This window comes from Rhinolophus ferrumequinum, chromosome 25 (genome assembly GCF_004115265.2).
Source record: "Rhinolophus ferrumequinum isolate MPI-CBG mRhiFer1 chromosome 25, mRhiFer1_v1.p, whole genome shotgun sequence".
NCBI lineage: Eukaryota > Metazoa > Chordata > Mammalia > Chiroptera > Rhinolophidae > Rhinolophus > Rhinolophus ferrumequinum.
The window spans coordinates 147463-172366 of NC_046308.1; the positions used below are offsets into that span (position 1 = coordinate 147463).

The following is a 24904-nucleotide window of genomic DNA, read 5'->3' on the forward strand; positions in this document are numbered from 1 at the left end:
AGCGGATCAGCTGAGGGATCCGCGATGTCTGTTGACAGCGGCGGCTTTGCGGCCGGTTCCGGGTTCCGCGTGGGGCGTGGGGTGAGTCGGGCGGTGCGGGCCGGCGGGCGGGACGCGGGCGGAGGCGTGCGGCCGGCGGCCTCGGAGAGGGGCTCCGGGTCGCAGCCTGTCCTTTGCGGACCGTCTCACCCGACGTTTCCGGGTCTCGTCAGATGTGAATCCGATGGAGCATCCCGGGGAAGGCGAGCAGCCGCAGCCGTGGGGGAGGCTCCTCCGCCTGGGCGCCGAGGAGGGCGAGCCGCACGTCCTCCTGAGGAAACCGGAGTGGACCATCGGGCGGAGGAGAGGTGCAGGGCGGGGACGGGGACCGGGCGGGGGCTGGGGACCGCGGGAGGCCCCTGGGCGGGGCGCGCTCTGCTATCCAGTTTTTCCGGTGGGATGGGCTGTACCGTGGGCTCCTGTTTATTCCCTTGTGGGTGCGCCTAGTCGCTTCCGGGTGCTTCTGGCAGATTGTTTAACGCTCGTGACAACTTTACGAACGAGGTGCACCAATGTATCCCCTAGTACGCTGCCTTCTCACTTCCTTACCACACAGAGCCTCTTCTCTGACCTCAGGGACATTAAATTAGAAATCGGTCAGCGAAGGAGCACTGGAAAACTCACTGATACGTAGACATTTAAGTAAAACTCTTAAACAACCAGTGGGTCAAAGAAGAACTCACAAGGGAAATTAGAAAATGCTCTAAGGTGAATGAGAATGAAAATAGAATGTACCAGGATTTATTATAGGGTACAACTAAAGCAGTGCTTAGAGGGAAATTTACAGCTGCAGGAAGCTACATTTAAAGACCTCAATCCCAACTCCTGGAGCCATTCAAATGTTTGTTGGTTTAAAGAACCTGGGAAGCTAAAGTCATGCAGCTAGTGAAAGTGCCCTCACCCTCCACACACACGTCCCATCATTGACGCCACTTTCTGAAGCAGCTCTGGGAGTCCTCTTTCATGAGTGTCTTTACTTCATCCTCCATCATGACAATGCTCCGTGTCACACATCGATTCTGTACGGCAATTTCTGTCAAACTAAAGCAGTACAGTGTGTCCTCATGCACCTTCCTCACCGGCTCTGGCACCGTGAGACTTCTGGCTCTACCACAAAGTCAGAATGATTCAGGACATGGAGGCAGCCACGAGGACACAACCAAAGACACTCGCGAAAGAGGACTTCCAGAGCTGCTTCAGAAAGTGGCCAGAACGATGGGATACGTGTGTTCAAAGCCGGGGCGGTATTTTGAGGGGGATGAATGGCAATGTGTCTTCTACTATAGTAAATTTATTTAAACATTCTCCGTATTAATCACACCCCATATATATATTTTTTTGAAAATAAATGATCACTATGTTTTTAAAAGGAGAGAATGACAAAGATTAATGTTTAAAAGCGAATGTTTTGGGTTTAATTTTACCCCTTATGATGCACCTGCACCTGTTTTCATTTTCAGGTGGTTTTTTGTTTTGTTTTGGTTTGGTTTTTTGTTTTTTTGTGTTTGTGTTTTTGGCAGTCTTAAATTCCAATGTCAAGTTAACTATTTTTCTTTTACAACTTTGAAACTGTTCACATGTCATTAGGAACTTTTGAAAAATGAACTGATTGCCTTTAGTTGATGTAATAAGAAGTTTGGCGAACAGCTGAAGTCCTAGAGACAAAACTGCCTGGGTTTCCAACCTGGCATCACCACATAATTTGTTCTGGGTTAACAACTTACCTTTCTGTGTCTTTGTACCCACTTCAGAGAGTCACTATGAAGATTAAATGAGGTCATCTGTGTGAAGTGCTTAGAAGGAGTGTGTTTTTATTTTAACTGTGTTTTTACAGGACCCATCAGCTCCAAGTCAAGCAGTTGTTTCAATCTAGTTGTGGAGGGCGCAGCTCACAGTGGCCCATGCGGGGATTGAAACAGCAACCCTGGTGTTATGAGCATCGTGCTCTAACCAGCTGAGCTAACCAGCCTCCCAATCTGCTGCTTAATAGAAGTCCTTTCAGTGAATGTATTAACCTTTCTAGCAAACTTAAAAGTTGTTGTCATAGTCTGTTCAGGCTGCCATAACAAAATGCCACAGACCAGGAAAATTAAACAACAGAAATTTATTTCTCATAGTTCTGCAGTCTGGGAAGTCCGACACTAAGGTGTGAGTCAGTTTGTTTCCTGATGAAAGCTGTCTTCCTGGCTTGCTGCCTTCCCGCTGTGTTATCACATGCTGGACAGAGGGAGCTCTGGTGCCTCTTCATTTTACGAGGGCACGAGCCCTCTCAGATTAGGGCCCCACCCTAGTGATCTCATTAACCTTTATCACCTCCTCACAGGCCCTATGTCTAAATACAGTCACATTGGGGGTTGGGGCTTCAACATACGGATTTTAGGGGTATGCAAACATTCCATAAGACTTGTAGAACTTCATTATATTTATCGTAAAACAATTGCATACCTGCTAGATACAGGACATTATTTGGAGGGAAAGGGAGAGCCGAGTTGATGTGTGGGAAGGGAGATGAAGACCCCACTTTCCCAAAGAGCTCCCCATTCTTGGGGAGTGGCAGAAACGTGCACCAACCATGTTTAACCAGCTCAGTGACAAGCAGGGCTAAGCCAAGAACGTTAGACAAAGTATCTCATTTCCAAATTAGAATGCTGATGTTCTGGTGTAGAGAGGCCTGTTAACCCCCCCCCCCCCCAATGACAGTGTGACGGGTGTGAGCTCTGGGTTTCGGGGAGACTGTCCTGGTTCTTATGCTCAGAGCGCTGGAAAGATATCAGGTGAAAATGGCCATGGATAAATGTAACAGCACTTCCCATAATGTGAGATGTTTGTGCAGATAAGACTTCTAGTACTTAACAGTTTACGGAGGCGTAGTTCACATATGGGAAAATTCACCCCCACAGTGCTCAGTGAGCTTTGAGAAATGTAACCACCACAACAGATGTAAAGAAAAGATGTAAAACTTTCCCATTCCCCCAGAAAGTTCCCTGGTGGCCCTTTGGAGTCAGTCCCCTCCCCGCCACCCCAGCTCCTAGCAGCCAGCGATGTGAGTTCTATCCTGTGCTCCTTTCTGCCTTTTCCAGAGTGTCACCTAAGTGGACTCACAGGACTCTGCCACAGCCTTGTGTGTCTGGCATAATGCTTTTGAGATTCAGCCTTTGCTGTCGCGTGGATCAGTAGTTTGGTCTTTCTGTTGCTGAGTAGTAGTCCATTGTTTAGATGTACCACTGTTTATTAATTCACTACCATTCATGGACACGTGTATTGCTTCCAACTTGTGCTTATTAAAAATAAAGCTACTAGGGGCCGGCCTGGTGGCTCAGGCAGTTGGAGCTCCATGCTCCTAACTCCAAAGGCTGCCGGTTCGATTCCCACATGGGCCAGTGGGCTCTCAACCACAAGGTTGCCGGTTCAATTTCTCGAGCCCCTCAAGGGATGGTGGGCTCCGCCCCCTGCAACTAAGATTGAACACGGCACCTTGAGCTGAGCTACTGCTGAGATCCCAGATGGCTCAGTTGGTTGGAGCGCGTCCTCTCAACCACAAGGTTGCCGGTTTGACTCCCGCAAGGGATGGTGGGCTGCGCCCCCTGCAACTAGCAACGGCAACTGGACCTGGAGCTGAGCTGAGCCCTCCACAACTAAGACTGAAAGGACAACAACTTGACTTGGAAAAAAGTCCTGGAAGTATACACTGTTCCCCAATAAAGTCCTATTCCCCTTCCCCCAATAAAATCTTAAAAAAATAATAAAATAAAAAAAATAAAGCTACTAGAAACCTTAGTAGCTGTAGTATATGAACCTATTATAAGCAGATTAGTGATTAGATATTAAAAACCTCCTGAAAGCTTTTATTCTTTTTATTTAAGGAGAGAACAAAGTATTTGAGAATTTTCTCCTTGCATTTAATGAAGATATGACTATATTTACATATAAATGCATCTCCCTTCTGTTTTAAATTTTCGTAAACATGTAAGTGTCTATGATAATTTGCTCAGGCATATATTCTGACTTTGTTATTGCTTCAATTTTGTATGATTCGTGAACCCTTAGGTTACACAGAGAAGAAATTAAAGACTAAGTTAAGATACTGGAGAACTACATAACCAAACCTCTTAGTTTTTTTTTAAGGTCTATAACATTTATTAGCCCAGTTGCATATGTATGCGTATTGTAAATTTCTCACCAAGAAGCTGTTGACATGTAACTGCAGATGTTGGGGTATCTTCTAGCATTACCCAGGAATCAGACAAGGTCCCTGTCCCTTTACTTCGGATTAACATTTAAGTCCTTTTAAAAACTTGCTTTGTACCTTGTTTGATTAGGTGTTGTCTCCTTAAGTACGTCCAACGTGGGTCACAAGCTTTGGTTAAGCAAAGAGCAGTATTGTCACAGTACCGTCATATCCAGCGTGTTCCCCTCTCTGTTTTAGGTTGCGATCTTTCGTTCCCCGGCAATAAGCTAGTCTCTGGAGATCACTGTAAAATTACAGTGGATGAAAAATCTGGTCAGGTGTCGCTGGAAGATACCAGGTAAGCTGTTTCTGACTTCTTTTCTGTTTCCTCCTGTAGCTGCAGGAACCTGGCTTGACGCCGGTGGCTGCGGAGAACAAACGAGGGTTGGTCTTCTGTAAGGCAGTAGTTGGTGGGGTCCTCAAGGTATCAGGAAGTGTACTTTCTGGTCTCCAGGATGGGGCGCTCAGTGACATGTGGGTATCTGTGACCCTTCTCAACTGTATTCAAATTAGAGCAAAAATATCTCAAATAAAACTTGATAGACAGTGATAAATTTTTGATTCTTGCAAACCTACCTAAGTTAGACTTCTTTCACCCAAATCAAAAATATCTTTCTTTCCTTTTTATTCTATAGCAAAAGTAGTATGTAAAAGTGAAAATCTTTCCAAAGTCCCACTCACCCATAAAAATGCATATATATTTATTTTGTATTAATGAGGTTTTACTACTAAGGTATACTGTTATATCTGCTTGTCTCACTTTTAATGTCTGCCGAGTAATCGACATGTCAGTACATCTAAATTATCTCATCTTTTGCATGATTATTATGTAACAACTTACTTGTCAGCTTGTTTAATGATGGAAATTTATTATTTTAACTTTTCTTATAAATGACACTGTGGTGACTATTTGCCCAAACCCTGGGCATTCGCATCTGATTATTTTCTTGGGATAAATTTGTAGGAAGGAGCGCTGTATCTGAATGTGTCTGTTTGGCACCTGGTACACGTGGCAGGTGGCCATCCCTCAGCGTGGATGATTATTTTCAGAAGGTCAGGCTCTACGAGATTCCTTGGTAACTAACTGTGTTAGGACCTGAAGACTAGGAATTCGGTTTCACCCGGAGGCACAGGTGCTGCCTTCCTTCCTCTTGGGACAGGAACAGGTGGGGTCCTTCGTCTCCCACCCTCCTGTGTCTCGTCCTGGCTTTCCTGCACTGGCTATGACAGCATTAGTTTCCTATGGCTCTTACGACAAATTCCTACAAACTTTTGTGATCTTACAATTCAGGAGGTGAATGGTTCAGCTCAGGTGTGACTGGACTAGAATCAGGGTGTCGGCAGGGCTGGCTCCTCCTGAGGCTGGAGGGGACCCATTCCCGGCCTTTTCCAGCTTCAAGGGCTCAGCATTCCTTGGTAAGGTGGCTGGAGGGAAGCGGTGTCCCAGACAGAAGGACCCGGTCAGAGTGAGTGGTACGAGTGCAGGGAGACCCTGACGCCTGTGCTCAGCCCGAGAGCTGGCGAAGTCCTGGAGAGTGTACGCAGCAGAGGGGACACCGTGTCATCAGGGAGAGTGGGAGGGTGGCTCTGAGCAGAGGCCCTGGCCCTTGTGGCTGTGCCGCTGGCTCCGAACGTGAAGCTTTACCTGGATGCAGCCACAGCCCATCCGTGGCATGCTGTCAGGCAGCTTGCCCGCGACAGTGGTCAGATGGGCCCCATGGGACCATTTCGCCTGAACTGTGTACTGTCTGGCTTGCGGTGCGCCCTTTTTTGCTCTGACTTCCTGTCAGATTTCCACTCGGAATAATGTCCGCAGTCCCTCCTCCCGTCTGATCAGGTCCCTGCCTGTCCCTGCCACCCCTGCCTCTCCCACCATCCTCATGGTCCCTGACTGACTGGAGGGACCTCCCACCTGCAGGCCACACGTCTTCGGCTGATGGCCCACAGTAGCAGGGGTCAGTGCTCATGGAAGGAGGGGCAGGCCTGGGGGCCAGGCGAAAAGCAGAAGCCAGAGAGAAGCCGGACGCCAAAGCCAAAGCCAGATGCCAAAGCACAGAGCTGCTGGCGCACGTCTGGACAGCAACTGGAGGACGCCGTGGTGGCACCGGAGCAGCACTTAAAGCCCTTGGTCTGGCTGGTTGCCAGTTGGGCCACCAGTGCAGGGGCAGCAGGCAGATTTTTCCTGTGTAGCACTGGAGGGGCACTAGTGTGTGTGGTCCCAGAAGTGCTTGCATTGTTCCTGTCAGTGTTTTGCTCTTTTCAGGGTTATGATTTTTTATTGTATAAATAAAATACAATTGTATGTGGATTGTATGTATAATCCACATTCCATATCCGATTAGTTTCAGGTGTATGTCACCATGATGTGATATTCGTATGCACTACGAAGGCTCCCCATGATAAATCTGTCACCGTCTGTTACCATGCAAACTTGTCACAGGATTAATGCCTGCATTCCCTATACTGTACATGATACCCCCGTGACTTATTTCTTTTATTACTGGGAATTTGTGCCTCTTAATCCCGTTCACCTATGTCACCCATCCCCACCCTTCCCTAGTCTGGTTTCCTGTATCTGTGAGTCCGTTTCTGTTTTGTTGGTTTTCTTTTTTGGATTCTACATATAAGTGAAATCATACACTTTCTCTGTCTGGCATATCTCATTAGCATAGTGTCCTCTAGGTCTCTCCATGTTGTCGCAAATGGCAAGATTTCATTCTTTTTATGGCTGAGTAATACTCCATTGTGTATATGAACCACCTCTTCTTTATCCGATCGTCTCCTGACGGGCCCTTGGGTCTCCCACATCTTGGCCATTGTAAATAGTGCTGCAGTGAACATGGGGGTGCAGATACCAAACGTGGTCATAGGGAACTATTGTCCCAGTGGTGGTAGAAAGGGAAAACTTTTAGTATACGTGCTGCCGAAGCGAGCACTAAAGAGAAAATTTTTAACTCCAGGTTATTTATAGTGGGATGAACTGCACTTTTGTTGTCTCTACAGCACCAATGGTACAGTCATTAACAAGCTGAAGGTCGTTAAGAAGCAGACCTGCCTTTTACAGACCGGGGACGTCATCTACTTGGTGTACAGGAAGAGTGAGCCAGAGCACAGTAAGTGACGGGACTTACTGGGGAGGACACACGCGTGGTGGACGGCGGAGGTCCTGTGCACAGCATCGCGAGGCAGGCGCTGCCTGTGGGGCTGCTGTGGTAGCGACCTTCCCTTAGCTGCTCGTGTGGATTCTTGGTGTGAATCGTGTCTGTTGAAGAATGAGTATTGACCTTGCAGTCTGAGCCCAGCCATTCTTCAGAAACACCACCGTGGTCGTGAGCCATGCATCTCAAAGTGGCCGCCAAGGAGAAGGGGTTGGGGCTGGGTTAGGTTGCATAGAAGAAATCTGAGTTGTGGGGAGGAACGCCTAGAATAGGGGACTGGAGGCCACCGATGGGTCTGCTTTTGGAGACTTTGCAGGAGACAGCAGAGGTTAGACTGGATTCCAGTAGGGCTTTTCCAGCTCTGAGCATCTGTCTGGGTTTGTGGAAGAAGAATGACATAGGACAAGGAGAGTTAGGAGAGTCTTTTGAAGGTTACCCCGAATCAGGAAAAGGGGGCAGATGTTCTCGAGGTTTCTGAGGCACAATGAAAGCCAGTCCCTGGCTGCAGAGGGGTCTCATGTCGCTCCTGGTAGTTTGAAAGGACAAAAAGACGTGGGTTCTTCACCCAGCCGTGCTTTGCTTTTCCTTGTTCTGCCTTCTGACTCCAGACCGTGTTTCCTGGGGCTTATTTATTCTAAAAATGGTTAAGGTGTTTTGGATCATTTGTTTAAAAATCCCTTAAACTGGTGAATGATGTTAGTCACCGATCAGTCCAAACAGTCAAGACCAGAGCAGCTGTGAAGTGACTGGAGGGGAGAGAGGAGATGTGCTGGCTTGGCTCGTCGGCCGACCCCGCTCTTATAGGTTCATTGCCTTCCAGATGTGGCGTACCTCTACGAGTCTTTAAACGAGAAGCGAGGCACGGCACAAGACTCCTCCGGTGAGTGGGGTTACAGCTGCACCTCGGGGGCTCAGGTGCACATCGGGGCTGCCCATCCTTCCGAGGACAGACTTGCGGTCTGGGATGTGCTGCCGGGCGCCGTGGAGCTCCACCCGAGCCCCGACTCTGCTCCTTCTGTGATCACAGAAGCTAATAAAGAAAACGTGTTCCACGTGACCAAAGCTACCTCAGGTGCAGGGCGAGGTGACGATCCCCAGACCCTGCTGTCGTCACCTAGCATTCAGGCATGCTTTGAGGAACCACAGCCATCAACGTCCATGTCAGACCTCTTCCCCTCGGCCTCTACCTCTTCCACGGAGCCCGCTGTGCAGCCAGCGCCTCCCCCCAGCGCCGGTGAGCTTGGGACCCCAACTTGGGGGTTGAGGGGGGTTAGCTGCGCTGCTGTTGTTCACTGGTCTTGACCTGTGTTGTTACAGAGACAGATAAGCCACTTGGTAATCCAGAGGTAGCATCAGGCTTCAGGCTGTCAGTAGTAGGATTTCTGTAGTAGTAAACATTCTTGTTCCATCCCCAAGAGAAATGCTGAAGGTCAGAGACTGTAGGCCCATAGTAGTAATTTTTTATGGGTTTTTTTTGTTTGTTTGTTTTTTATAAATTTTATTGGGGAATACTGGGGGACAGTGTGTTTTTCCAGGGCCCATCAGCTCCAAGTCGTTGTCCTTCAATCTAGTTGTGGAGGGTGCAGCTCAGCTCCAAGTCCAGTCACCGTTTTTCAGTCTTTAGTTGCAGGGGGCGCAGCCCACCATCCCATGGGGGAATTGAACCGGCAATCTTATTATTGAGAGCTCACGCTCTAACCACCTGAGCCATTGGGTCGCCCCTCTGGAAGCTCAGTGGCAGCTCATTGTCTTCAATCTAATTGTGGAGGGCGCAGCTCACCGGCCCATGTGGGAATCGAACCAGAAACCCTGTTGTTCAGAGCTCGTGCTCTAACTGACTAAGCCATCTGAACACCCCTTTTTACAGTTTGATAAGATATAATTCACATGCCATAAAAATCACCTGTCTCTGTGGATCTGCCTGTTCTGGACGTTTCATAAAAGTGGGATCACACCATACGTGGCCTTTTGTGTCTGGCACCTTTCACTCAGCAACATGTTTTCAAGACTCATTTACAGTAGCATATTACTTAAATCAGTTTTACATATATTGTTCTCACAACATGAACTCTTTACCTCTCCCTCCTACCCAGAAACAGCGCATACTCTTCAGCCACAGAATGTTGTCACAGCACAATATGTGTGCGTGTTTCCTAAGTCGGATCACACTGTACGTGTGTTTTTAGTTTATTGCCTATTCTTCCGTATTATCATCCATATTATCTTTAGAATTACATTTTCAAGTTGAAAAAAATGCTTTTTGAGATTATGGTTTGGGGAGAATTGATATTTTTACAATATCCAGGAAAAATTGTATTTTTCTCTATTTATTAAACTCTCTGATGTTCTTCAGTAAAGTTTTATAGCCTCCTTCACCTAGTTTGGGGATGATTCTCATTTATCACCAGACTGCTTGCTTTCTCATCCTTACATCATAGACCAGTCTGCACGTTTTGTATGGATAGAGACCCTCTTCAATCTCAGTGAGTGTGTTTGGATTTGAGAAACAAAACCTGGCTTCCAGAACAAAGCACAGAGATACACAGCCCAGCACTGACTTGTCAACTCACCTTCATCAGACACTTTCTGTCCATCACACGTTGCCTCCTCATCCTCTTGCTTTTCATCTTGTGGCTGCAAGAAGGCTACCAGAGCTCCAGCCATCACAACCACATTCAGAGGCAGGAACCAGCAGAGCCTCTGTGAAAGGGACCTTTGTTTCACGTGGCTCTCTCAGCTGCTCAGCAGCAGCAAAGAAATCTCTCCGAGAGGACTCCTCCATCTCATCAGCCAGTCGGCTGTGCTGCTACACAACAGTCCTTATTTTTGTTTCTGTTCTGGTGGGGTTTCGGGAAAGAGGCGCAGGAAACACAGGGATTTAATATGACTTCTTGAGACGGCAAGTCCTCTTCCATACTGTTTGAACCTACTTCCGTTGTTGTGAATTTGGTTTTGTGCCTGCTCATGCTGTCCCTCTTTTGTAACATAGGCAGTGCCATGGCTCCTATTTGTCGGCCTTTAGGCTTTGTAGCACCCTGCAGCTTCCTTCTCCAGAGTTCCCTTTGCCCAGCTTACTCAGCCACATGTTACAGGCAGCACTCTTCACTCTTCCCAGATCCACGACCCGCTGCTAGCTGAAGAATTACACTCTGATGACTTCAGGGCACCCGTGAGCAGCTTCTTAAGCTCGTTAGCAATGCTGCCTTGCAGAAAAGGCTGTGGCCAGTAAAGGTGCCCCCTGCTCCCCCGAGCACAGCAATGGGCGCAAATACATTTAAGAGCTGCGAACTGCATGAAGGAGTATTTCTGGTAGCACGTTTCTCTGAAAACATGGTGTCTTGTGCTCCTGTACCTGGTGTGAATCGGGGCTCTCCCCTTCTAGGTGGGTGGGTCCGAACTTCTCCTGCATGTCTCCCTCACAGCCTCAGGAGGTGCTGGTGTCTCCCCGAAAGGGTCAGGTCCACCTGTGTCGAGGGATGAAATCTCCAGCGTCCCTTCAGCTCTCCTGGACACACAGGAAGCACCTTCTCCTCTGTCAGAACTACAGGATCGGGAGGACTCGGAGCCGGCTCAGAAGAGAATGAGAGGAGGTCAGAGCCCCGGGGTCCCTGTGCCCTTGGTTGTGTCCTGCATCGCTGCTCTGTCCTGACGCAGCCAGTTCTCGAGTACGTCTTGTCTCTAGTGATAGTTTGAACCCTCACACTCAAGGTATTTAGAGAAAGAATCATGCTTTAAAAGAGAAGGTTAGGAGATGGTAAAGCATGTTTGGAGTGTCGGGATAGGACAGTAGCTGTGTGGCAGGTGTGGCGAGAAGGCTTCAGGAAGGGCCTGAGGGTGGGTTGTCTGATGCATCGAGTGGGAAATTGATTGGCTTAAGGAGGGTGTGGAAAGAATCAGCAATAGGTCTGTAAAACATAAGCAAGTATAATAGTGAAGCCATTTTTAATGCCAGCAAAAATGCGGAGTAGTATAGGGAAGAAAACTTAAGAGTCTACTGTTCGGCTCAGCAGTGAACACTTAAAAATAATAATGTAAATACGATTCACTGAGCGCACAGTTGGATGACATACAGTAAATCGGGAAGGCGCTCGGGACAAGAGCCTCCTGCCCCAAATAGATGTCAGGCGACGATGTCTGAAATCAACCCAAACGTTGCGTCACAGTTTCAAAACATGGGGTCCACACCAAGAGGAACCGCTAAGATACGAAAGTGGCTTCCTCAAAGGAGGGAGACTGACGATGAGGAGAGGCTGGGCAGAGGCTGCTGCTTTTAGTTCTTTTGAAGAGTCTTAGACTCTCGAACTGTGTGCAAGTCTTTCTTGAATTAAAAATAAAAATCTATGATTAGCAACGCCTGAGCCCTATAGAAAAAGCACCAGCAGAAGAAAAGAAAAATTTAAAGCTCCTGGTAACGTCTGAGGGTCTATACTTTCCTGCACTTCCCTATGTATTTGAGTCATGATTTTTGTTTGCTTAAACATAAATGGTGTCATACACAAGTTGGGTTTGACAGCTGGCCTGTGTCTCTTAGCCATGTCTCCTGAACGCCTCTTAATGTCATTAACCACTCTTCTAAAACAAAGCTCGGTGCACTGGAATACGAGACCTGTCATGGGCCTTGAAAATGCAAGCACTGACGAGGACTTCCGTCTGCAGGTTAAGACATTCGTAAAACAAAAGGACCGAGCATCTGTTTCTCCTTGGCAGTGACGGTCAGAACGCGTCCCTTTCTCTTGCAGACAGGGAGCCCAACCCAAACCTGTGTTTGTTGGTCACAGACCAGTGTGACACCCACCCCGCCCTCGAGGATGCCCGAGCTGCGGCCGTGAAGCCGGACAAGATGGAGGAGACACTGACGTGCATCATCTGCCAGGACCTGCTGCACGACTGTGTGAGGTGCGCACATTGCAGGCGGCCACGGGCTCCGCAGGTGCTCGTCCCGTGGGGGGCTGCCGTGGAGAAGCGGGCTTTCAGGTCATGTTTGGGGTCGCGTCCACTGATGGTACTGTTGCCATTTTACTTGAATGGCTAACAAGCCAAAAACCTGGCCCCGGTGACCGAGGCTATAGAGAGCCCGTGAAACTCATATGGTGATGGCTGCGGCTGGCACGGTCGTTTCTGACCTCAGTGGTCTTGTCCACTGCAGATGTGAGGAAATGTGTTGTTAACAGAATGCAGGTCCCAGGAGGGGCCTAGGGAGCATCTCCTTGCTTTTCTGCGGGAAGAGTTAGAGCCTATCTGGCTTTCAGCCTCAGTGCAGACGTTTTTGCACGCTGTCTCATTTCCTCATATTCCTGACGTCACAGTGGACTCTCTGTGCCTCCCACACACAGAATTGCCACATGGCTTTTGATTTCCTTTGATTGACAAGGACTGAGTTAGTCGTTCAGGTCCTCAGGGTACGCAAGCACAGCCAGCAGTGGCACCACGCAGACGTCCAGGTTCCCTGCCCTGCTGAGGACAGAGCTTGGGCAGGTGGTTTGCTCTTGTGTTTCATTACGACCCCTCAGCCTGAGCAAGGTCACGTCCTCCCCCGGGGAGAAGCAGCGTGGCCCGGAGTGTAGGTGCCCTGGGTGTCCCTGGGTCTGGGGCCACTGTGCCGCAGGCGTGTGTGGCCCTGTGCAGCCCTGCGCTTGGCCCCCAGCCTGCAGCCCTGCTTGCACACCTTCTGCGCGGCCTGCTACTCGGGCTGGATGGAACGTTCCTCACTGTGTCCCACATGCCGCTGCCCGGTGGAGCGCATCTGTAAGAACCACATCCTCAACAACCTGGTGGAGGCCTACCTGCTCCAGCACCCAGGCAAGTGGGCCGCCGCCTGTCCCCTGGGCCTTCCGCCAGTCCCCCAGTGCTGCCACGTGTTCCCCCGGGTCCTGCCTTGTGTCTTCTGGGCCTGCCATATGTCCCCTGGGGCTGCTACTTGTCCCCTGGGCCCACCGCCTGTCCCCCGGAGCTGTTGCCTGTCCGCTGGGGCCTGCCATGTGTCCCCCGGGCCCACCATATGTCTCCCAGGCCTGCCGCCTGTCCCCCAGGGCCGCTGCCTGTCCCTCATGCCTGCCACCTATCCCTGTCCCCCAGGCCGGCCGCCTGTCCCCTGGGCCACCTGCCAGCAGAGCCGTGTGCTTTCCTTCCAGACAAGAGCCGCAGCGAGGAAGACGTGCGGGGCATGGCCGCCAGGAACAAGATCACGCAGGACATGCTGCAGCCCCGGGTCCGGCGGTCTTTCTCTGACGAGGAGGGCAGTTCAGAGGACCTGCTGGCGCTGTCGGATGTGGATAGCGAGTCCTCGGACGTCAGGTGAGCCTGTGCCGTCATCAGCTGCACGGGTCTGCTGCTTGTCCGGTGACCAGGCAGTCCTGTAGCGCAGGGGACGTTTCTCACATGTCGGGGGATTGTAGAAAGGCCGGTCACCGGGCTCAGAGGGGGTGGTCCTGGGAGACCTTGCTGTATCTGCGTAGAATGTTACTGGCTCCTGATTCACAGGGCAAGGCCATGGCATTTAAAAAAAAGAAAGTCCTAAATGCATCTGTCACAAAACTTAGCAATTAATGGTCAGCAAAAAAAAGCCCAAAGTAACTTCAGTGCAAACATTATGTTGTGGACCCATCTGGCCATTCATACGTGTGTCACACACGCTTCCTTTTTACCAAAGTAGGTTGTGATGTGCTTAGAATACTTTATGAAGGTGGGACTCCATTACCCGTATGACTTTGTATTTTTCCGATGTTTTGAATTCAGAAACAATGCTGCGTTGGTAGTTTGTGCTCGTGTCCAGTTATTTCCTGGAGATGAGCACATGGGCATGGGCATTCAGGTCTGAGCGAGCAGGGGACGCTTCGCAGGACTCCTGACATCTGTGTCATGGGTGCCCATCAGCACGACCCCACGGGTGGCACTCCCTACCAGTGAGGCTGAGAGCGTCTTCTCTCGGTTTTTGATTTTTCTAGTCGGGTCCTACCCGCTCTTGCCTCAGTGGCTCCAGCCATTGGTGGCAGGCTCAGGACGGCGTGCTCTGACTGAGATGAGGGACGAATCCTTGTAGGTCTTCCCCATGGGTTCTCTGTATCTCTGCAGGGTTTGAAAGCTCAGCTCAAGTGCACGGGGCTTCTGCTGGCCACCGTGGAAGCTCCCTGCGGACAGCCTTGTCCACCCGCAATCGGTGCATTTCTCTCTGATTTTTACAATGTGGACGTTTCCTGGGTGGCCAGGTGACTGTCCTGAGTGCCCTAGGGGAGCTGAGTACGCCTCTGGACGTAGGTCACAGCTCACCCAGCATCAGTCCTGAGAGAGCATGTCCTGCCCAGTGTGGGGACTGAGCAGCTGCACCCCTGGGGATATCATGGCAAAGCGAGGGTGGGCTAAAGACGTCTTAGAACTCCAGGAGCAGCTAAGGGGGCGAGGGCATTGGAGGCCATACAGGAAGGGGGAGCCTGGGGATGGCAGAGAGCAGAGCCCTCTGTTTCGGGGTGAGCACCAACCTGGTGCCAGGTGGGGCCGTACCATCATTCCCCTTTGCACACACCGGTCAACAGCATATGGTCCAGAGCTGAGGCATGAAGTGGGACCGAGGTGCCCGAGTGGAGAAGGCACTGGCAGGCTCGGCAACCTGGCCCTGTTTTCGTCATCAGGGTGGGGCCATTGTCACCACCACCCACGTCACTCCTCCATGCTCTGGGTCTGTGTGTGCTTCGCTTGCAGCCAGCCGTACGTCGTGTGCAGACAGTGTCCCGAGTACAGAAGACAGGCCGGGCAGCCCCTCCCCTGCTCAGGGCCCGGCAGCGCGCAGGGGGCACCGCAGGCCTCCGGGGACACACCGTCGGCACCTGCCGGCGTCACAGCAGGTAAGACGGCCACGCCTTCCATGCTGTCCCTTGGCTGTGACCCTCAGGCTGCGGCTAGCCTTTCTGCTGGCTCCTGTCTGCTGTCCTGCCACCTGCCTCAAGCAGTCCCCCCACCTCTCGTAGCTTGTGGCTCCTCCTAATCTGTCTTGGGCTAAGAGGCCAGACAGTCACCTTGTCCACCCATGGGCCGCTGTCCTGGACACCCAAGATTCTGTCCTGATTCTAACATCTGATCCCTACCCCACTGCTTCAGGCAGTTGGTGTCCCCGGCTGTGCTTGCCAAACCAGAATGACATTCCACATCGGCGCCTCCAGTGAGACTAGCCTCTTCCCAGCGATGGTCTTGGTGTTCCCAGAGCCACCCTGAGTGTTATCTGCCCACTGCCTGTGTGCAGTGGCCAGGTCCCCAGGTGCCATCAAGAGAGGGAAAGTGGACCTGTGGAATCTGTGGTTCGTGGCCCACAAGGGCCCGGCCTCTTAGCCGCTGTCGGCCAAAGCCCACCACAAGGCCTCCGATCCAGGATCATGACCCAGAGCCACCAACGCTGTGCCTGGGTCTCTCCATGACTTCCTGTAGGCTGCATGGACAGGGATGGCCAGTGCACAGCTTCGGCACCTCCTGACCCTGCCACCCACCAGGAGGGCACCGTCGTTTGCAGAGTGCAGGCTCAAGTCCCCCTTGGGACGGGGCCTGGAGCAAGTGTGGGCGCTCAGCGCCTCCGTGTGGGTGAGGAGCGTGCAGGGCTGGGCCCCACGGACACAGCTCCTAGGATGGGTCGTCCAGTGTTGCCCTCCATGCCTGTCGCGCGTTTGTTTGGAAGCTGCTGAGATTAACTACGCAGCTTCCTGTATTTTGTGCTATGTGCTCAGTGGCCCGCCCTTCTTTTAGAGGAAGTGGGAGAAAATCTTGAGGTGATCTTGGAAATCTTGCTACAATCGCTGAACCAAAAGATAACTGGGTTTTTTTTCATTCTAATTAAACTCCTTCATTTTGATGGCTGCCTGTCAACTGGCTGTTTGGGACACTGGTCTGAGTTCTCCTTGGGTGCTCTTGTGGGTCTGTCTACCCTCGTGTGCCCTTTCTAGCCGCCCCCAGAAGTGGGCTGATCGGCTCTTCAGGCCTGTGTCCCAACACCCTGGCTGAGTGTTGTCTGTTCTGCAGCCCAAGACTACGTGTGCAGCCTGCAAGGAAGCCACGTCACATGTACCTGCTGCTTCCAGCCCATGCCTGACCGGAGGGCCGAGCGTGAGCAGGACCCCTGCATCGCCCCCCAGCAATGTGAGTGAGGGCATGTGTGCCACCGGCCCCTGCCGCCCTACCACAGGGCCCCATGTGTCCTTGCAGGCTTGGAGTTTGAAGTCTCCTTGACTCGTGTGTGGGGTGGAAAGTAAGGACGTGGCTGTTTTCCATCTGCATGGTCAGTGTCCCCATGTGGCCGCGCTCTGTCACCATCTCTCCTAGCACCTGACGAGGCTGACCCCGCCATGCCCAGGGTTTCCATACATGGTGCTGCTCCTTCTGAGGCCGCGTCTCATGTCTGTCCCCACATCAGGGCCACAGTATTTCTGTGTGTCACTTTAAATCTAGTAGTTGAACTGTGACGCCTTGACTTACGTGTGAGGACGCTGTTAAAGGCAAGCTTGTCACTTAGCGGTCATTCACATGGATTCCTCACCGAGTGACCTGCTTGGCGTGTGTTCTCTGTGCCCACAGGTGCCGTGTGCCTGCAGCCCTTCTGCCACCTGTACTGGGGCTGCACCCGGACCGGCTGCCTTGGCTGCCTCGCCCCCTTCTGTGGTAATGCCAGCCACTCCACCAAGTCTCTTGGGGTGGTGACAGGGTGGCATAGCGCTTGTGCCCGACCAGGGGGACGCCCCTGATGATCTCCACCAAGTAACTACCTTTTCCCACCATGTTGCTTAAGTGAGCCATTCTCAGTGTCAGTACGTGTTAGCTCACACACCCCCGGGGACTGAGTTCAGAGTCAGGAGGGTTTATTATTATGTGCGAGGAACACCACCAGCAAAAGGCTGTCTGGCTACTGCAGTCAGACTGGTGACCCCATACCAGGCGCTGAGGACACTCGGACAGCTGGCCATATTGGGAGGGAGTGGCACGCAGGTCATTATCCTTGCTCTCAGTTTTAAAGTGTTTTTGTCTTGGAACCTCTTACCCGTTCTGGATTCTATAATGGAGGAAATTTGGTTATCGTACTGTCGGGTGAACGACACTTTCATAAGATGTCCATCGAACGGTAATGCCACTTCCCTCCCTCCCAATAGAACTCAACCTGGGCGACAGGTGTCTGGATGGCGTGCTCAGCAACAACAACTACGAGTCCGACATCCTGAAGGTACCGGCCCCACAGGCGGGCAAGTCAGGCCGGGGCCCAGAGAGGCCTCCGGAACCTTCCCACTTACCTCAGGGCCTCTGCGTCTCTGACTCGAGCTGCCGCTGATTGGCAGCACCCTCTTGGTGTGTGTCTGTTTCCCACATTCCAGAAACTAGGTGTTCCCTTTGTACCCCTCAGCTGCGAGTCCACGGATTGCTTCCGAGGGCTGCAGCCCTGCTCACCTCACGCAGAGGGTGTCTGGCGGGGCCGGGGCACCGCGGGGCCTAGGGGGCGCGGGGCTTCTCTCTGGCTCTTCTTCCTGACCGCTTCCTGCCCACATGTCAGGAAGCTGGCCGGCTCTTAGAATATTCCAGTATATTTAACTGCACATCAGTCTCGTGCCAAAAATTTTGCTTTTGCCCCATTTTCACACGGCATCGCACACACACTGCTGAACCCTCTGCGCCTACTCAGATGCCCACTTCCTTGTAGTTGGCACAGGGCAGGGTGGGGGGCAAGGAGCTCCCTGTAGCTGAGGGCAGAGCAGAGCCAGACCCTGGCTTCCTGCTGTGTGGTCCTGGGCCTGTCGCTACCCTGTGGCTGCTCCGGCCAAGGCTGGGCACCTCGCACCCCTGATGGGTCCGCCCTCTAGAGAGTATGTGACTCCACAGTAATGTGCTGAAGCCAGCCTGCCCCTTGAGGCTCCCAAGAAGCATGTGGACAAGAACCCTTGGCTCTGGTCTGCATGTGACCATGTCGGCCTGGCCGTCCTGGTCCGTGTGCCTGTGCTGCCGTCCTAGGCCGTGGTCTCAGGAGAGCCCCCCGAAAGGCATGCAACGCCAGGCCTTAGCTGCCCCACCAAACACCTGCCACGTCTAGGGCTGAGGGCCTTTCACGAACCATTTACCTTTCTTGCTCTTGTCTCCCCATCACAGAATTACCTGGCAGCCCGGGGTTTGACGTGGAAGAACATGCTGACCGAAAGCCTCGGGGCCCTGCAGAGGGGCGTGTTCCTGCTGTCTGGTGAGCTCAGGGCCCCAGAGTCCCCTGGAACCCGGTGCCTTTGCTGCTGTGAGGAGCACCACTGAGCAGTGCCACCAACTGCTCTGCCGCACTCAAGTTTCGGCCTCTGCCCACCCTGACAGACACAGACAGAAAAGTCCCAGTACATTGGAATTTTTGTGCAAGTTGGCTTTGCCAATGGGACACATCATTCCAGGATCTTTTCTCCCGTAGGGGAGGGGAGGGAGGGCACAGCCAGAGAGGTGTCGGCCCCACCACCTCTCAGCGCTGAGATCCTGGGGCAGGTTGTTCCCAAACCCTCAGGGACCTCCGCCTATCATTCGGCATGTTGGTGATGCCTGGAGGCTTGTCCCTTCTCCCAGGGACACTCAGTGCATTGTGTTGTGATTTCTGTCACAGAGGGAGGCTGTAGAAAAATCAAGTGATTTATTTTCTGACACATAAATTATTAAGAAAGACGAGAGGTTTGCTGGGAATTGCAGGCTGTTTCTGTCTTGGGAACACACTCCAGGGAGAGCCTCGGGTGTTCTCTGCTGGGACAGCTCTGTGCGGTTGCCTCAATCTATCAGCTGGGTCTTAACCCCCTCAACTTTTTCATAGCTTACTGTTTTTATAAGATTGATGTTGTTCTCAAAGGAAATGTAAGTTGCACAGCGAAGGATGGAGGATAAAGTAAAATCATCAGAAATCCCACCATCGAAAAATTTGCCCAGTGTTAATATTCTCAGGACCACTCCTCTAAGCACATTTTTTCATAAATAAAATCCTACCACATGTGCTGTTTTATAACTATTCACTCCGCAGTATGTCTGGGATCCTTTCTAAGCCAAGAAAGATGTGTATCTTGATACTGAATTGTTACATCGTATTCTAACATAGTTTGCTTACCCAGTTTGTTACTAAGAGTACTTAGGTTATTTTCCATTTCTCAGATCTGAAACTGCACTGCACCTGTTGTCTGTGCAGCTTTGTAGATGTGAAAACTTGTCCTCTTAGGATAGATAAATAAACAGGGTTGTTGGACAGTGGTTCGCACAGTTGAGACTTTGTCGCACTAACTGTCCCTGGGGAGGTGCTTGGGGGTTTGAGGGCCTGTGTCCCCCAGAGCCCGTCTCCCCACACTTGCCTTTCAGGTCTTGCAAATATGAAAGAGGCCAACAGTGGTATGTCGTTTCCTCTGCTGGTCTGTGATTATTAACAGAATCGGAAATCTTCTTGTTTAATGCATCACGTACTTGACGGGACTTTGGCCTATATTTATGTCAGGCTATTTGGATTTGGGGGTAGGGATCTGTGTGACATCTTTGTCACTTAGGGCCCAGCAAGCTGTCATTTATGTTGCAGATGTTTCCACTGTTGCATTAGTATCTCACGTTCATTGTGTTCCCATTGTGATGTTTAAATGTGGGTAGTCAGATTTATAGATCCTTTCTTCTGCACATTTAGTTTTCAGGGCATACTCAGAAATGGTTCAAGAGAAAAATAATAGTCATTCCTCTTAGTACTTTTTTCAGTTTTTAAAAAATATTTAAATTTTTTAACCAAGTGGAATTATTTTGCTGTAAGGAAATAAGTTGGTATCTAGATTGGTTTTGTCCTTGTTGTACAAACGCCCATTGTCTCTACCCCATTTATGGATCAGTGTGTTAGTTCCCCACTAATTTGCAAAGCCACATCTGCTCTGCCGTTCTGGAAACACGACTGGCCATGCCCATGTGAGGCTGTGTCCCTTCCAGATTACAGAGTCACGGGGAACACCGTGCTGTGTTATTGCTGCGGCCTGCGAAGCTTCCGAGAGCTGACCTACCAGTATCGGCAGAACATTCCTGCCTCCGAGTTGCCAGGTGAGGAACCCAGCTCACCGCTGTTTGATCTGCCTTCTACACGCCCTCCTAACAGAGCTCTCTGGGCCTGGGCTCCGTGTTCTTTGCAGATATCTGCTTCAGCCCGGTGAAACCCAGCCGATGGCTGCCTCAGGGCCATGCCATGGGTTCTGCCGTGTACCTGGTGCGAGCTCAGGCCCTGGGTCTGCCTGCCTGCCATGGGCTTTTCAAACAAGATGCACAAAAAATCCCAGAAACAACTAGAATAATCTCATTTCCTAAACTGGGTTTTTAGTTCAATACTTGTTTCCCTGTCCTGCCATCTAGGAACAGTCAAGGGACTAGTTAAAAGTGTGACAAAATGCTGTGCGTCTCTACTGCAGTCTCTCTTTGTGTCTCGATTCACTGAGCTGTTAGTGAGTATGACGTATGTCCCTGACACACATATGATGTTTTTCTCCTCCCAGTGGCTGTGACGTCCCGTCCTGACTGCTACTGGGGCCGCAACTGCCGCACCCAGGTGAAGGCCCACCACGCAATGTGAGTGAGACGTGCCGTGGGATGGGGGCATGTGCCAGCGCATGTCCTCGCGTGTGGGCAGGGGTTGGGGCAGTCCCACAGAAAGGAAGACCCTCCTCTTCCTGAGAGCAATGTGACTTAAGTGTTTTGGCCAAGCTGACATCTCAGCTGTTAGCGGTATTCGTGAACTAGACAGCCACCTGCTTACGGCTGTGTACCGCTGTGGTTACTGCTTCTGTGGGGATACACACGGGAGTGTCGTCAGGTAGAAATTCTGCTCCCTGTCACCTCATTTTGTGAAACATTTACATGGAAATGTTCCCGCCTCTGTGTCCCCAGAGCACAGCCCTCATCCCCAGTGACGACATCAGCGCTTTCCAGATCGGTGGCCGTGGTCACTGAGAAACTCCTCCCCCGGGCGGTGTGCTGTGAGCAGGTGTCTGACCGCTGTAATGGTCACTCCCCCATTCCCCGGGGAGCTCCCAGGGGCGTAGTCACGGGATGTCCACACTGCATGCGGTCGCCACAGGAGTCAGCTCACCTCCCTTTTAAGCTGTAGCCAAGGTAGTTATACAGTCAGTCATGTGGAGTGAGTCTGTATGAGGTGACCGGTCCCGTCGACTATCTGGGGTTCATATGGAAGTACACTTGACCCTCGAATGACGCAGGTGTGAGCTGCTCGGGTCAGTGGAAAATACCCAAGCACGAGTGGGCCGCGCAGTTCACACGCGTTGTCCAAGGGGCAGCCGTAACGAGAGCACTCTCAGTGCAGGAGACATGCTGAGAGCTCAGGGAAAGGTGCATCCCTCCGAGGCATGAATGACACTGGTCTGAAACCCTTGCTTTGTGCATCCACACTTTTGTTCAACGAGATTTCACTAGTAACTGGCTGTGCACCCTTCATAAAAACCCGTGAAGCACAGAAGCACAGCAAGGGTATCGCCATCTTCCTCTGCAGAGGCTATGCTCCTGCTAGACAGGAAGGGGGCAGTGCTGTCCCTCTGCATGCACATACATCACCCTGTAGGGTGGCCCCTGGCGCCAGGGGGACGCCAAGGATGCACAGCTTCCAGTCTTGTCTCTAAGGAAATTACCGACAATGTTCACTTCTGTTTTAAACTTTAAAAGAGGAGAAGGAGGCCTTAGGGGTGAGCATCTGTGGTGGTGCTAAGTGGGGGCTGCTGTGAGCCCCACCTGCGGTTCCCGTGTGGACTGCCCTGTGTACCCTCTCAAACTTCATCTGTCTCAGTGCTTCTTGGAGGCTCTCTGTGTAATTTGACTGTTTTCTCCCTGCAGGAAATTCAATCATATCTGCGAACAGACGCGGTTCAAGAACTAAGCATTGGGAGTCTCCAAGGTGGCCTGGGAGTACAGGGGTCAATGACAGTGTGTCAGGAAATACCGAATCCTAACATTTTCAGGGCATTTTACAGTCCTCCTCGGGACGCTGGGGGTGTCTGCGCTTGGCACTCTGCTGGGATTTTTTTCTCTTGTGAAGCATACACGACCATCCTCCGAGCTGGGGGCCAGCCGAGGCCATCAGCCCGAAGAACAGCCATCAGCCGTCCCCTCCCATTGAGGTGACGACAGCAGGTTTGCTGTGTGTACCTTTCCCAGCACTGTGGCTAAAGCGAAAGTCTTTCTTCAACAAAAGATTGTCAGAAACGTGTTGTTTGAGGAAAAGCAGCAAACACTCAGCCTGCAGCGGTGCAGAGTGCCCTGCTGCAGAAAGCCACGATGTCTTCTGTATTTTTATTTTAATAGGTTTGGTGCTTAACTCCTAATGAGATTTAAATACCACAAACTGTAGCACAAATAATATAATTCATACTTTACAAATTGACAAAAATCGGGGGTAGTATGGTATTTGAAAGAATAAACATGTTCCTGTTTATTAAAACAAATCATGAGGTGTCCAGAACTGCCAGCCCTGGACCCCAGCATTGAGTGCGCGGCCCCCCAGGTGTGTGAGTTGGCTCACCACCACTCCGAGCACAGCACTGGTCCGTGCTGCCCCACCATCAGCACAGCTGCAGGCCCCACCAGCTGTCTCTGCGTCCTTTACTCCTCCCCTGGGTGTCCAGGGTGCCAGGTGCACGTCAGCCCTGGTGACCCCAGCCCCCTGGAGCAGCCCCTTCCTGCCAAGAGCACGAGGGCCTTTGCTTCCACCAGTCCTTGATCTTTCCTCCTGCGTTGGGTTTGCCATGCCATCTGGAATAATACTTGAAATTTTGTGTTTTGTAAAAGAAAAAATGTTTTTTATTTTTTGTGAAAAGCACCTGTTATGTTTGTTTGCAAAATTGTAACTTTTTTGCTTCTCAGGAATACGGTTTTCAACTGTTGACTTGCTCTTGATACAGACTCTGAGAAGCAGCACCCTGTCTGCGGACGAAGGCCTCCTACCTGCGCGCTAATAAACACGCCGTGTCTGTTTCTCTCCCCTGCATGTTTGTTCATGTGTCGGCTGTGATGTGCCCCCTCCCACCATGGGGACAGGCGGCCGCAGACATCACTAGTCAGTACGTACTAAGGAGTGTGCCACCCAGCTGGCCCTTGGGCGCACGTGACGTGGGCATGGGTCCCAGGTCTGAACACTGTCGAAAAGGCACAGGACCTCTTGGATCTGCCAACCAAGGGAGCCACAGCTTTGTGTCTAAGTCCCGGGCTCAGCTTGTGCAGGAGTGAGGCTGCCCTCTGCACATTAGGACAGTGGCTCATCACCCCCTCCCCAAAAGTAAGAAGAAAGACCCATCTCTTGGAGGATGTCACAGCTTTTTTTGCCTAGGTTTGAACAGACAATGTGGCTTTCTTTGGGCTGTGCCGGACACGCCTGCTGCGCCCTCCGTGCGGGCCAACTCCTTGGAACCTGGGTTCCCATCGCTATGAGTGTGCAGGCTAAGAAAACACCTTGTTGGCTGTAACCCTGGGGCGGAGCCTTGGGACCAGGGTGGTGTTCTCCAGAGCCACTGTTTTACAGAACTGGGCAGGTGTGCACCACACAATGTTTTTATGATCCTCTGTACTCGTTTCTCAGGCCCCTCCCAGCCCACAGGTGGGTCAGAGCCCTGCCCGCCCCTGCGGTGCAGGCTCCCTGTGGGGCATGTGGCTGGCTTGTGCAGAGGGAACTTCATGTTTGTCTCTGGCTTCATGGGCCCAGCCCTGGAGCAGGTTCAGCTGCGTCCCACAGCCTCTCTCAGCCTGTCCCCAGGCCCAAGTCCCACTTGGGTTCCCAGTGCCACATGCTGTGTTATTTCTCTGTTGCAAGTGTGTGCCCTTGCTTCAAATACCCTACTTTCTATTCTATCCCTTGAGAAATCAGCAAAAGTGAGTGTAGCAGGGTAAGTACAGACTAAATAAGTGGAGAGGCATACCATGTTCATGGATGAAAAAAACAGTAAAGATGTCAGTTCTCCCCAAATTGATCTATAGTTTTATGGTAATTCGTACTAAAGTCCCAGGAAGGATTTTTGTAGATGGACAAGTTTATTCTAAAAATTATATGGAAGGGCATGGGCCCCAGCATAGCTAAAATAATCAGGAGAAAGAACAAAGTGGGAGGAATCACCTACCAGATATTACAGCTTTCTGCAAAGCTATGGTGCTTGAGGTTGTGGTGTTGGCAGAGGGATAGACTTGGCGATCATGGAACAGAGAACCCAGAAACACCCCCACAACCAGCCAATCCATTTTGACAAATGTGCAAAAGCAACTTAATGGAGGAAGGATAGTCTTATTCAGTAAAAGGTGCTGGAACAATTTGGTATCTAGGCAAGGAAGGAAAAAAAGCCTCCTAAACCTCAAGCCTAATTGCCAACTTTTTTTTTTGGGGGGGGGGGTGTTGAAAAGGTAAAACGTTACTATGGTTCCAAAGCAGGAGTCATTTGCATTGGCACCTGAAGGATAAATAAGGACTACCGCATTGGGAGAGCAGGGGCTTGTGGTG

At 51.2% G+C, this 24904-nt stretch overlaps 1 protein-coding gene across 3 annotated transcripts; it reads left to right on the top strand.

Moving 5' to 3' along the window:
• Positions 1-23398, top strand: CHFR (checkpoint with forkhead and ring finger domains). 3 transcript variants are annotated; one of them, XM_033097436.1, is made up of 18 exons: positions 1-81; positions 213-347; positions 4466-4565; positions 7271-7380; positions 8246-8305; positions 8453-8659; positions 10848-11015; positions 12165-12321; positions 13070-13224; positions 13557-13719; positions 15121-15263; positions 16426-16542; positions 16978-17061; positions 17547-17617; positions 18532-18619; positions 20356-20463; positions 20910-20982; positions 22258-23398. In XM_033097436.1, exons 2-18 carry the CDS (start codon positions 224-226, stop codon positions 22298-22300), a joined length of 1971 nt encoding a protein of 656 aa, XP_032953327.1. In that variant the 5' UTR covers positions 1-81; positions 213-223; the 3' UTR covers positions 22301-23398. The 3 variants fall into 3 exon arrangements, with proteins under 3 accessions (XP_032953327.1, XP_032953331.1, XP_032953328.1); XM_033097440.1 differs by having other exon boundaries at positions 12204-12321; XM_033097437.1 differs by lacking the exon at positions 1-81 and having other exon boundaries at positions 103-347.
• The last annotated feature ends 1506 nt before the right edge of the window (positions 23399-24904 follow it).

Excerpts from the sequence above, each read along its gene's own strand:
- CHFR (XM_033097436.1), top strand. The coding sequence starts at position 224 with ATGGAGCATCCCGGGGAAGGCGAGCAGCCGCAGCCGTGGGGGAGGCTC. Across the intron at positions 12,322-13,069 it reads CTGCTGCACGACTGTGTGAG|CCTGCAGCCCTGCTTGCACA; the intron begins GTGCGCACATTG and ends CTTGGCCCCCAG. Across the intron at positions 16,543-16,977 it reads CTGCATCGCCCCCCAGCAAT|GTGCCGTGTGCCTGCAGCCC; the intron begins GTGAGTGAGGGC and ends CTGTGCCCACAG.